Raw genomic sequence first — 12,591 nt, 5'->3', positions numbered from 1 at the left:
CAGGGTGATTATACAAAACTCCCTCTTGCCACATGGGATACATGTAAGCAGAGCAGGACAACACACACAGGCTCAAAAACGATTTAAAGAAAATACAGACAGATGAATAACAGTCTATTAGTATAAACCAGCAATCCATAGCGGGAAAACCTGATACTACTTCAAATCTAGTGAATTAAGTCCTTCCAAATTAGAGTACCAATGCTTTTAGCTCATCTGCTCTAAAATCATCTGTATGTTGAAAGGACCCCGTTTCTTAATTTTAAAAAGGTAATTTTTTTGCCTGAAATATGTTTTATTGATACAGTCCCAGAACATAACAAAGATAGCAAATACCACTAATTCCAGACTTTTAAAAGGCATCATTCTTACCTATCAGTGACTCTGAAAAAGTAGATGGAGAGGGCATTCTTTGTATTTTCACTCTCCCACATACATACATGGCATAGCCAAAAGTAGAACGTTATATTTTAATGATTTAAGTGTGACAGATCAACTCAGACAAAAAAATAATGTGCTGTGGAATTGTGGAGGTTTTTTGCTTTTGCATCCCTCCAAAGTGAGATATTAGCAGTTGTGGGAGCTGCCACTGCCATGTACTTCTCATTTTCAAAAAGCCCTCACAGAAAATCCCACCACAATGGTCCTTATCACAACTCTCTTGCATACAGATGCACTACACAAAGCAATTCCAGTTACTTCTCATTTTTTGTTTCCAACTGAAGACCTTTTTCTTTTCATGTGTCTGTTTGTGTCCTGCGTTTATAATCACAGTCCCACCTCCATTATCTTTCAGTAATATTATGTTTCAAGTTTCATCTTATCCTAAACTGGACTGTACAAGACCTTGCCCCACACATACAAAACAGGAACCTTTTAAAAACAAAACACTTGCAGGCTACTGCAAACAACAATCGGAATTTATTTCCAAAAGTTCCCTCAAAGCAATAATTAGCAGCAAAAGAAAGCTCAGCTTTAAACCAGGGTCATTTTTTTTCCCTATAGTATCTCCCACGATCTGCTTCATAATGGTCATACTGGTAGCACAAATTAGTCATCTAATCACATCTCAGCTCTTAACCAGGACACAGGGTATGAACCACAGCAGTCGAAACACTGACAAGCCAGAGAGCCCCAACACCTCACCAGCCAATGTTGCTGGAGTTGCAGTCACAGGAATTTTCAGCAACAAGGACAGCTAAAAAGCAGGCCTGAGGTGTGTTCTTGCCCTTCACCTTCAGGAGGGGATTATGTGCTGCTCCACATTGGCATTGTGTGTGCATCCAACCATACTTCAGCCTCCTCTTTGTAGATCTCTTTTCTTCTTTGGAAGCAAACTAGAAGCCTGCATTAGCATGCTGTATTTTGCTCTCACCACTAGAAATACTGAGGGTGCTATTTGTAATTGTATTCTTTTAAGAGGTTTGTTCTCTGCAGCTGTTTTCTGCTTGCAGTGTATTTTGTGTAATCAGCACATCATCATAAATACATTGGCTGTTCCCCCGAGGGAAGCTGTCACTGTTTAATTTACAGAACAACCTGGCCAATGTGAATTCTAACACTACAGCACTATGGCAAGAAGTTACCACACTCAGAAAAACAGGTTTCTATGAATTTTTATATCAAGAGCTGGTCCCAGGACAATTTAGTTTCTAGAAATAGATTGATTTTAAAAGCACTCTATACACTGGATGGAATAGATTCTTTCCCATTTACAGCCTCTTAAGGCAGCACCAAATTCACTCTCACATTATTTTAAAGGTGACAATCTTACCACAACCATCTTCACGTCTGACTTATCAAAAGAAGGCACTGGATATAAGTGTGTTATCCTACACACTAATTTTGTGTGTGTGTGTTTGGATTTTTTTAATGAACAACCACCACAACATCAACGTGTTAAGTTTGTCTTCATTTGCACAAGAGAACGTACTGTGTGGCAAGGTCAAATGTTATTACCTACATCAAAGGGTTGCTGCACAGTTTATTACTCTGAAGATGTGATAGAAGAGCAAGAAAGAAAGAGTAGAAGTGTATGCAGCTTTATTGGCTGAATGAAGAGTTGCTTCCTTTGTTCGCTGGATATATGCTTGTATTTTGAGGGAATGAATCACAGGGATTTTTTGTAGAAGGTAGGCAGAAAGCGATGGTTGATCTTGCTATACACAGACACAATTTAGAAAATTCTACAATGGTACCAAATTATATTGGTAGCCATTTAAGAACTAGACATGAGCACTAAATAAATATTTGGGTATGATCAATGAGTTACTTGGCTATTTCATTCACAATGGCTACTAGAAGCAGTCTGATTACTTAGAAAGGGACTCAAGAAGACTGACAATGTGATTTTTTTTATACTTATACACACACATACACATATATTTAAATAAGGAAATATATAAGTGAAATGCTAGAGAGAAACAACTATAAACATAAATAAAATCTGAAAAACAGAATTTGCAAAGTATAAACTTCTTTGGGAATTCTCCTCAAAAAGCAACAAAAACATGTTTAATCTATTTAACAAAAAACCTGTATTTTATTTCGGGGGCAGCTGGTTAATAAATGACTTTAGTAGCAATTTTGCCAATTCTTAGTGGTAATTAGATGCCCCTGTTTGACATCACCAGACACAGGACAAGTATACAAACATCATAAAAAAGAATCATGCATATCACAGAATACTGGTTACGTATTTTCACAAGGAGAGTTTAATTTTACTTAGCTTGCAGAGTATTCTAGCAAATTATTTTTATTTCAAATATAACAAAACATAAGAAACCATTAAAGCAAAACAAATACCATCTTGTCTCTGATATGATTTATGTTTATGAGAATGACCTACCAAACACAGATAAAACTGAGTGAAAATAGCTGAGATTTTATGGAAAAGTAAGTCATCTGGTTATCTGTAGAGGAAAAAATAAAGGAAAGAGAATATCTTAGTATTTTTACATACTATGTAAGTAAGAGCCAACAGAAAGCAGAGGAAATAAGATGAAATCTATCTGACACAGTGTAGCAAAGTACTTCTTCAAGCTATCAATTTTATGATTTAGCAGGTGCATTTCTACTGAGAGAGTTTGGGTTGATTCTCTGAAATTTTGCATGTGTTCACCTTATTTCAGAGAAGAAATATTTCATTTTCTTCTCCTTATACAGAATTATTCAGAACTATCTCTGCATATTTCCTAAGAGCGACTGAATTGTAACATTGCTTAAATTCAGATGCAGGTAAGAAAGTATTTCATTACTTCTCCAAATTTGTCGTAAAATTCTGTATTTGTATTTTTAAATTAAAATCATTGGTGTTATCTTTTTTCCAGTTGTGCACAAATAGGTACAACTTGATCTTGTGCCACCGGCTCCCTCCGAAGTCCTCCCAGTCACCAAATCCGAAGCGATAATGGGAAGATTTACAGGGACTAGGCTGGATCTGAACGCACTGCACCATCTATGAGCGGTGCGAGGGGCTTGGAGCGGGATACCCTCAGAGCCTCCTTTCTCCACAGAAAGGGACAAAGATGTAGGCTTTGGGGCAGCACGGAAGGGTCGCTGCAATGTTATTTACGTGCCAAAGCCCGGCGAGCCCCGGGGCTGCAGTTCCGGGCGCGGCCGGGGGAGCGCAGCACAGTCCGCGCCATGGCCCGGCCCCCGCCCCGCGCCGCGCCCGCGCCCGGCGCGCACACGCACAGCCGCCTTCTAATTCAATTAGCGCAGCCTGCAACTCCAGAAAAGAGTAATTCAATTAGTGCATTGTGGAGCTCCACAATACCTCCAAGCAGATGTTCGCAATCCTGAGGAACCGGAGCTAGCTTTAAAGATACCTGTATGCCTCCAACGCGGCGCTGCATATGCCGTTTGTCACTACGGCTTTACACACCTTCCTGACTCCTAACGAGGGAGGAAGAAAAACTCGGATGAGTTTTGTTTCATCTTTTAAACGCAACAGTCAAACTGGTGCTGGTGTGCTAGAAACCTTGCCCTCACCTTAGCGGGACAAGCACATTAGTAGTAACCGGACCATCACTACAGAGGCTGAAGGAGGGGGAGGCCTTGTAGCTACGATGCAGTTTAAATTAATCATTGTGCTGGAAACACTGAGGTGGTATTTCTCAGTGAGAGATACTGTCACACTTCTTGATACTCAGATTAAAGAGCTAATAAAAGCACATGGAACTTCTGAAGATCAATATGGGTGCAGAACAAATGCCGATTTCTGTTACTAAATGTAATTACTCAATGTAATTAGAAATTAGTGATGTGCCACAAAAAACAACCAAACCCATCCCACTGATCCACAAAGAAAGATTTCTTTCTAGTCCCCTTCATTTCTTTGCCACCTGACAGGAGGAAAATATCTCTTGCTGTTGCTACTACCCATGAGCTAAGATCTGCAGCACACCCTGGGCAACTGCCTGAGTTTGGTGAGCTCCCCAGCATCTGCACAGGTGACACCACCAGTCAGATAACATCACCAGATTTAAAGAGGGATAAATCCTAAATATGTTTAAGAAAGCTCTTCTGTAGTCACTGGGCACTTTAAATAAAGATATCTCCAGCTAGGCTAATGATCGTGGTCTTCCTACAGTGAAGCTCCCAAAAGTCTGAGCTACAAATGGGGCTGGAGGCAAACACAAAAATGCGACTTGGCTTCATTTCTGCTCCTTCTTTTATTGTCTCTCATGCCTTTATAATTGCTCCTGCCAGGCGGTAAAATGAGGAAAAACAGAAAAGACTGCTGCTGAGCACCTCCAACAAGAAACTTTGCTGAAAAAAACAGGTGTCACATTGTGGCAGTTCAATATTTCATAGCCAATACAAGGAATGTGCAACAGCACTGCAACTTTAAATCTTTGCCTCCTGTGTCAGTCTATCTCCTCTCATTGTAATGCCAAAGGGAACAGCAATCAGAGTGGAGATGTTCAACGTGATAGAGGTCAGGACACCAGTGGATCAACGTACCAGAAACACGACCTTGTTTATTTTTTTCCCCAGTATTATTGTTTACAGGGTGCTTTGCTCATGTACCTTGTGGTTCTTAGCTAAAAGATGAAATTACAGCCCAGGATGAAGCGCTCAGGCACACATCCAATTTGTGTTTCCATCTCAGAAAACAAAAAGCTTCTGAGGCCCTCGGGCTGCCATTCAAACTTGGAGAGGCTGACATTTTTAACAGCATGAACCAGAGACTGGCAGAGGAATGATCTAATGCATTTCTGACTTGTCAATCAAAGATCTCACCTCTGCTGTCTTGTAAACAGTTGGGGGCCACCTAACTACATTCACAACCAGGGCAGAGCCTGCTGCCAGCCAGGGGGGTGCTGGAGCCACATGCTCTGGCTATTAGTCACCAAAATTAGGATTCTGCTTTAGAGGTGCACTGTAAACAGCCCCCGGGCAGGCTTCACCGGCAGAGCGAGAGGGGTGAATACAAAGCAGGCTTAGTGTCTCCATGCTGATGGAGTCTGTGACTGGACACCCCTTATCTTTCCCAATTAGAGACAGAGCTAGGCACACCAGCAAACACTGACTCCAAAGCCAAACAATTTCCTTCAAATGTATTTCTCACAAACACATTTCTGAGCATGCAGTTTGCCCACCCCAAGACTCTAGCTCTAACCTCCTGTATAACCAGAAATGATGTACTACTGCTCACATTTACACTGTATTTCCTGCAATAAAATGTCAACTTCTAACACTGAAGTGCATGAACAGGCTGAAGGAAATTTAGAGACACAACTGTTTCTACCAATACACTGACAATGCTTCTTTGACAAATATTCTGCTTTGTAACACAAAAATATAAACATTAGGGGAAAAAAAGTAAAAGTAATTTGAAGAATAAGTTCATGCCTGTCTCACAGGGACCACAGAGTTCCATCACTGCATACCTTTAACATCTTTTGCATGTTCACCTTTCTGCAAAAGTAATCTCAGTCCACAGAGGTCACATCCATACTGCACAGCTCAAGGGCACTCCAATTTGCCTAGCACAGTACACCCATGCTGTCCTACCCGGGACAGAGCTTTTAGCCCAGACTGAGGAAGTCTCACATGCATCTCACTTCTGCAAAACCAAGCAGAAGCTCATCCCCTTCACCTGACAAACAGGTGTAGTTCCTTATGGACAAGATCTTCAGGTAAAACAAAATGCAAATTTCTGACATTTTGTAGAGACATTTCTGTATTCAACAAGATGTTGCTACCTCCACCACAAAAGTTAATCCTCCCCTTTGACTACTAGAGCCTGTTACAGAAATGAAAGTTTCAGATTTGGCAAAATAAAGCTGACAAGACAACTCTTCTTTTCCACCTGTGTCTAGGCTCCAGACAAAGGTAGTAAAAGCATGACTCTTGTCCCAGGAAGCTTACAATCTAAACAGGAGCTGTTTAGATTAGATGTGTTGGCTGTGAATTAGGTGTAAAGGAAGAGGTGGACTGCTCTCTGCTATTATGGTGATACATAAAGTCTTTGGCAAGACTTTCAAATTCCTCTTCAAGCCTCTTCATTTATACAACAGCCTACAGAAATTAATTCAAGAAAATACTTTGGTCTTCTGCAAACCTGGAAGGATTAATACAATCATTCCCTTGGCATACTTGATGGGTGTAATTGTAAACTTGAATTTTCAAAGAGCTTCAACTATGAAAAGCAACATAAATAGAGCCTTGTGAGCATGCATGGAAAAATATTTTAACAGGTAATTATCTTTACATGGAAAATGTCATGAAAACAGACACCTGTTGGCACATCTGGAAACTTCCAAAGCACAAATTTCTAAGAAAAAAAGAGCATATTCTGCATAATTTATTTTTTATTATTAGGAGAATCTACATGCAACCTAATTTTCAGTTGCTTTGAAGATTAACAGTACCATAAAATCTGGCATCCAACTCACTGAAAATAGAATAGCTGGCCTTTTTCTCTTGTTAAAATACCCTCTTTGACTTGACCACTTCCCACAGTGCCTTAGAGGAGTTCATGTTCCAATCTGCTGCCATCTTCCACCATGATTGCTATGAAATTCAGTTACACAGCAGGCTATCAGTTGCAAAGTCCTTTGAGATAAAAGATGTAAAAAAGAACTGTTTCATAGCTCCTTATTCCCCTATTCATGGGTTTAGCCTTAAAGCCTTTCCCACTGCAGGATGATTGCCTAAAAACAGGGCTGAGGAACCAGAAGATCCTGTTTTCACCTGTCTCCAATAATAAAAACACAAAGAAGAAAAATGAAGTTACTTGGCATATTAACAGAATTCCCTCTAAATCAACTACCTGCCAATGCTCCCCATGAGGAGTCAGCAAGACTTTCACTGAGCTATTCAAAAAGAGCATCTTTCCACATTTCTGTCTGAGCATCTGAAGGCAGGCATGTAAATAACTAGACAAATTCAGCAGTGACTAAGTAGCCTTCCAGATGGCATCTTCTCTTTTGCCACAAGCAAAGAACATTGATATGCTTCTCCAGTTACTTCAAGCTTGCTACAGAATAAAGAAAGTAACTTAATATGAGAAAATTCACTGGGCTACAAGAAAGTCTTTAATGCTTTCCTGAAGATTTGATACCAAAAAAAAGAGCATTAAAGAATGATGAAATACTGCAACATCACTCCTTCAAGCAGGCTCCAAACCACTCCATTCTGCACTGGAAAATGCAGAAGCCATGCCTCAGAGGGGAGTTTTCCTCAAACCATGCAAGCTAATGAGGATCAATCAGAGCCCATTGAAAAAAATGGACTGAAATGTGGATGACTCAGTGCTGCAGAAGCTGTTGCTGGCAATGTGGTTTCTCCCTCAACCGGCAGTAAATGTGCTCCTTAACACAACAGTCAGAGTTCAATGAAGAGTACCAGTTTACCGTTTCAGATGGCAAGTAGGACATACTTCCCCAATTCCCATAGTCACTAAATACACATGGATATGTCTCTCAAAATCTGCAAATGCAAATGTCAGTCCTACCAATATCCCAGCACAATGAATCACTGTGCAGCTGACTCATTTGACCCCAAATATCAATGCACTGCATTAGCAGAACAGTTATTGTTCATATCTACCATCAGTAAGGACACCTTAAGCTTAAATAAATTAATCTTTCCCTTTGTAATATATGCCTATTTTAAGTAATCAAAAATAATTCAAGCAGAAAGGAAGAAGTCTCAATTTGAGTTTATAAATTACTTTCCATATACTGCTAAGCTTAAAGAGATTTGAGATTCCTTCAATAGCCAAAAGCTCAAAAATTAGGCCCATATGATTTAGTCAAATTATGCAAATCAGGATTAGGAGTCTAAACTCTGCCTGGTGTCTCTAGAGTCCTCTTAGACTAATAAAAAGTCGTGTTTCCCCCTCCCCCACAGAAAGCCCCACTAAAAGCTTGGATCAGCAAAGGAGGCCTGGCAGGACACCTTCCAGAGTCCATCAATGCTACTGCTGTGTCAGCAAAAAGAGTTGCACCAAAAAGCTGCAAGACACTTAAACCTCCTCTGGGACTAAGAGGATTATTTCCACAGCACTATCCTAACTCTGGGAGCAAGAAGTAAAACTTAAAATAATCTTTGCATGCTTTCCTTTAAGGCGCATAATGAACTTACCCCAAAACAAGTGAAAATTTCAGTAAGATTCTGGCCTTTTCTTTTTCTCTGGTTTTGAAAGATGCTGGTAAATAAAACTCTGCCACAGGTTAGGCCAGCAGTAGCATAATCTAGCAGCATAAACCTCAAAGTAAATGTTCATGCTACAATAAGCTCAAAAAAACATGTTCTCTGCAGAGATACTCATAAAGCCCTCAGCCACTGCAGTTTATAAAATACCTCAGAGTTTCCAAAGTGAATATAATATCTCCGGAGCCCAATCTCTGCTGTTATGTCCACATGCCATCAAAAATGCTTGCAATGATCATGAGATCCTTGTCTAGGTTTCTTGATGCTCACCCAGCACCTGTCTTACTCTCTACCCATGGGAGAATGTCTGCATTTTTTAAGATTCACTGTCACCCAAAGGGTCTGAACAAACTGGTTTGGCAGAAAACTGACTCATGACAGAGAAAAGCCTGAATCTAACAAACTCAGAGATCAAAGGGAAAAAAAGGTTTCCTTTATTTGCCTTTTGACTGACAGCTTACTTGGATAATAATTTTCTGTAGTCAAAATGTCCAGACTCCTGCTAACAAAGCTGAAGTAAAGAATTTCTGGCATCAATTATCATCATGACAATGAACTCACCCTCTCAGCCCTTTAAATGGCACACAGAAAATTTAGATAGAGGGGAATCGCAAGTAGCCAGAACAGCCAGATTGGAGATGGTGTGATGGATGCTGTTTGCCAGATATAATTAAGTGGTATCTTTTTGACACAATTTAAAACCAATGAAAAAGATGATGGTATCAAGCCAACTTAGATAAAATAATTGTATCAAGGTAAATGGAAATGCCCCAGCTGCCCTGAATCTACACAAGATGGGTTAAAATACCAGAGATCAGAATGACGGAGGAGAGGCATAGAGTATGAACCAGAATAAATAGAGGTCAAGCAGGCAAGTAAAGGAGATGCACACGCACACAGATGGAGAGAAAAGGAGTGGGGAGAGACAGAAAGTACCTGGAAAGCTGGGAGTGCGCCAGTCCCTGGGTTATACAGGCATCGCAGCGAGGGCATGCTGTCCGCCAGGCTGGAGCAGCCCAGCCACAGAGATCTGGGCATAGAGCACTGCAGAGAAAGGACAACTATGAGATGGGACTGTATGAGACAGGATGGCACAGATTACAGGAACTTTCAAGGCTTAGCCAAATGGCATCAACACAACTGCCCTTTAAGAGAGCACTAACTGCTGAAGCATCTTTTTCCTTGAGAGAAGCTTTACAGATGGCATAGTAGCAAAAGAAAAAGGCACTATGGATCAAGAAAGTAAATTTTGATTAATATTCCACAACAATGTGTTGAGTTTTCCCAGTAATAGAAAGTTTATTTCCAATTAATCAGACCTATTCTCTATCCACAGCAATGCTCCAGGCAGAACACAAGGCAAGCAATTGTGCAAGGAAAGCAGAAAAGTAAATGGCAACTTTAAGTGTAATATTTGCAGGGAAAAAAAAGGTTTGTGTTTTGTCTGTAAATAGCATAAAAGGAAAAACCTATGATCCAAGGTGAATAGAAAGTTTGTGACACTTTTATAAGAGTCTCATGTTTCTGCTTGCCTTGTTGTTTGTTAAATAAAATACAATTTTTATAAGAAATTGATTCAGTTCCTACAAACAGAAATTCAAAAAAGGAGCCAAAGCAGCCAATCAAGGAAAATACTAGCCATTTTGATAGTTAAAGCCATTACCCCTTGAAATAGAGAGCTGCTTATTCATTTTACACCACTACTATTAAATTTAGGGATGCATTATGATAGCAATTGCTTTTACCAGACACAGAGTTTTTGATGCCATAAGCAGTACTGCATTTGTCTAATTACTGGCAAGGCAGGAAAAAACAAGTGTATTTTAAATTGGCAGATAGCCATGAAAACTGAAGGATGTGATAGATTAGCTGCTGGAGATTTTAAACTCTCATATGCTTCTTTTTTGCAATCCTGCCCCCACTTTTTTTTTTTTTTTAATAGAGGGGGAGGGGATGGGAGGAAATTTGAGTGGAAAGGGCAGCTGGAATGGGTATGAAATGACAGCTGCCTTCTGAGCCTCCGTTTCTTCCTGCTCTTGAGAGGGCTAGAAAACCTTGCGCAATCTTGCACTAAATGAGTATGTAAGAGCAACATAACCCATCTCTGAATGAGCAGAAAGGTGATCACCAACATCCATAATCTGGTCCTGTGCAGACAGACACAGAGATTAACCTTGTCTGTCACCACATTCTTTGCTGTACTTTGTTGCAATTTACACTGCTGTTCCAGAAATAGTATTTAAGGACTGCTGGGGAATATAACCTATAGAAACATTCTCAATAGAAGTTTATGATACCTTAAAATACATTCCTCACTGCATTTTCATTTAAAAAAAACCAACCAAACAACTCTTCCCTTTACAAAGATAATGAAACTCAAGAATTTGAGTACATCATAGTACTACATATCACATGAACTTGCTACTTGTATGTAATGCCCCTCCTGAAGCCAAAAAAATTACAAATTACAGCTGTAGTACTGTAACAAGCTACAAAAGTGAGCCATACTTCCTTGTCCACCATTCTAACCTCCCAAACACTCCCACACATAAAAAACCTTCCAAATGCCAGCAATCTTTTCTTTGCAATGTAATATGTATCACTACAGCTACTGAAAACTGTTGTGACAATACCTTTTAAAAAAAAAATTAATACATGAAATGGACATCCATGGTTAAGCATTTCACCAATTTTATTTATTTAAATCAAAGTTGTTTATTAGTCTCCAAGAACACCACAGTAACAGGAGATTCACTACATGGTTCCTCTGATGATGCAGAGCAAATTCACTAGGTGAGGATCAACTGCTTACTATTATCCATCCCAGGATTCATAACATAATACAGAATAAATGGGATGATTTTTTTTTTCATACAATGACAGAGGAGAGGCAGCTATCATTTATTCCATATTCTCAAGCTTTCCCATCCCTTGGGCTGCCTCAAGTTTTTGTACTGTGATAATGAACTCAAAGAACTGATTGCCATTAAAACTGACTGACAATATAAAAAAAGAAGTTACTTTAAATATTTGTACTGACTGAAGCATGGAAAGGTACAAAGACAGGAAAAATCAGGAGCACTCTGTCAGTGGAAAGGCAAGCTTAAGTTGACTCAAGGTTTAGGTGAGATTACAGCTCAAGTCAGAGTCATTACAATCTGCAGGTAGGGCAGTCTATTGTGCCAGGGAACTTACAGGGCAATGAAATGTCTTCCTCTAAAATTGCCACAATAACAAAGGAAAACACTGAAGGGCTATTCTGCAGAGCTCTCTGTCCAACAGAGGATATCACTCCTCACCCATGCACTCCTGCCATTTAGTATTGTTCCAGAGTTAGGAAGTACAAAGTAAAAAACTACCAATACCTTAGATGATTTCTGAATCTGTTCCAGTATATAACAGAATCTACATTAGTGGCACAGTTCTGTTACCTATCTCAAAAACATAAGCGTGAAGTTGCACAGTGTGGAAGGAAATGTCATTCTCGTACTTGCCTTTTACCTATTGAAGGAAGCAGAGACACTAAATTACTGTTGGTGACTGAAAGAGGCTTACTCACAAGCCTGAACAAAAGGCCCCAGGTGCTTCAATAGAAACAGCTTGTGTGTAAATCAGATGAGTGACCCACCAGAACAACTTCATTTAGAGCCTGATCTCTGAAAAATCTCAACAGCCTCTATCCCCATGCACTGAGCAAGCCACGTGTCAAACACTCACTTTTGTACTGTCAGCTCCACAAACAAGGGACTGGCCTCAATGTTCATGACTTGAAAGCTGACTGAAAAAATCCTCTCCTGAACTCAAGTCAATCTACATCGATTCATCAAAACAAAGATACAGAAGCACAGTGCTTGGACCAGAGCCAAATGGGAATGCTGGTATTGCTTGCTAAGTACTGGGCCAGGATGCAGAATCTCTTTACTT

General features: G+C 39.9%; 1 protein-coding gene across 11 annotated transcripts in view; it reads right to left on the bottom strand.

Moving 5' to 3' along the window:
* The window catches only part of BTRC (beta-transducin repeat containing E3 ubiquitin protein ligase), a 121,117-nt gene that overhangs the window by 84,011 nt on the left and 24,515 nt on the right, over positions 1–12,591 (bottom strand). For 6 of the 11 annotated variants that reach the window (XM_077182956.1, XM_077182961.1, XM_077182954.1 and 3 more), the window contains one exon: positions 9,604–9,711. The exons of the other annotated variants lie outside the window; for them this stretch is intronic. In XM_077182956.1, the coding sequence (XP_077039071.1) occupies positions 9,604–9,711 (108 nt within the window). The remainder of the gene's footprint in view (positions 1–9,603; positions 9,712–12,591) is intronic. 11 annotated transcript variants of the gene reach the window in all.

This window comes from Agelaius phoeniceus, chromosome 9, assembly GCF_051311805.1.
Source record: "Agelaius phoeniceus isolate bAgePho1 chromosome 9, bAgePho1.hap1, whole genome shotgun sequence".
NCBI lineage: Eukaryota > Metazoa > Chordata > Aves > Passeriformes > Icteridae > Agelaius > Agelaius phoeniceus.
This window is presented reverse-complemented; position numbering and strand designations above follow the sequence as displayed.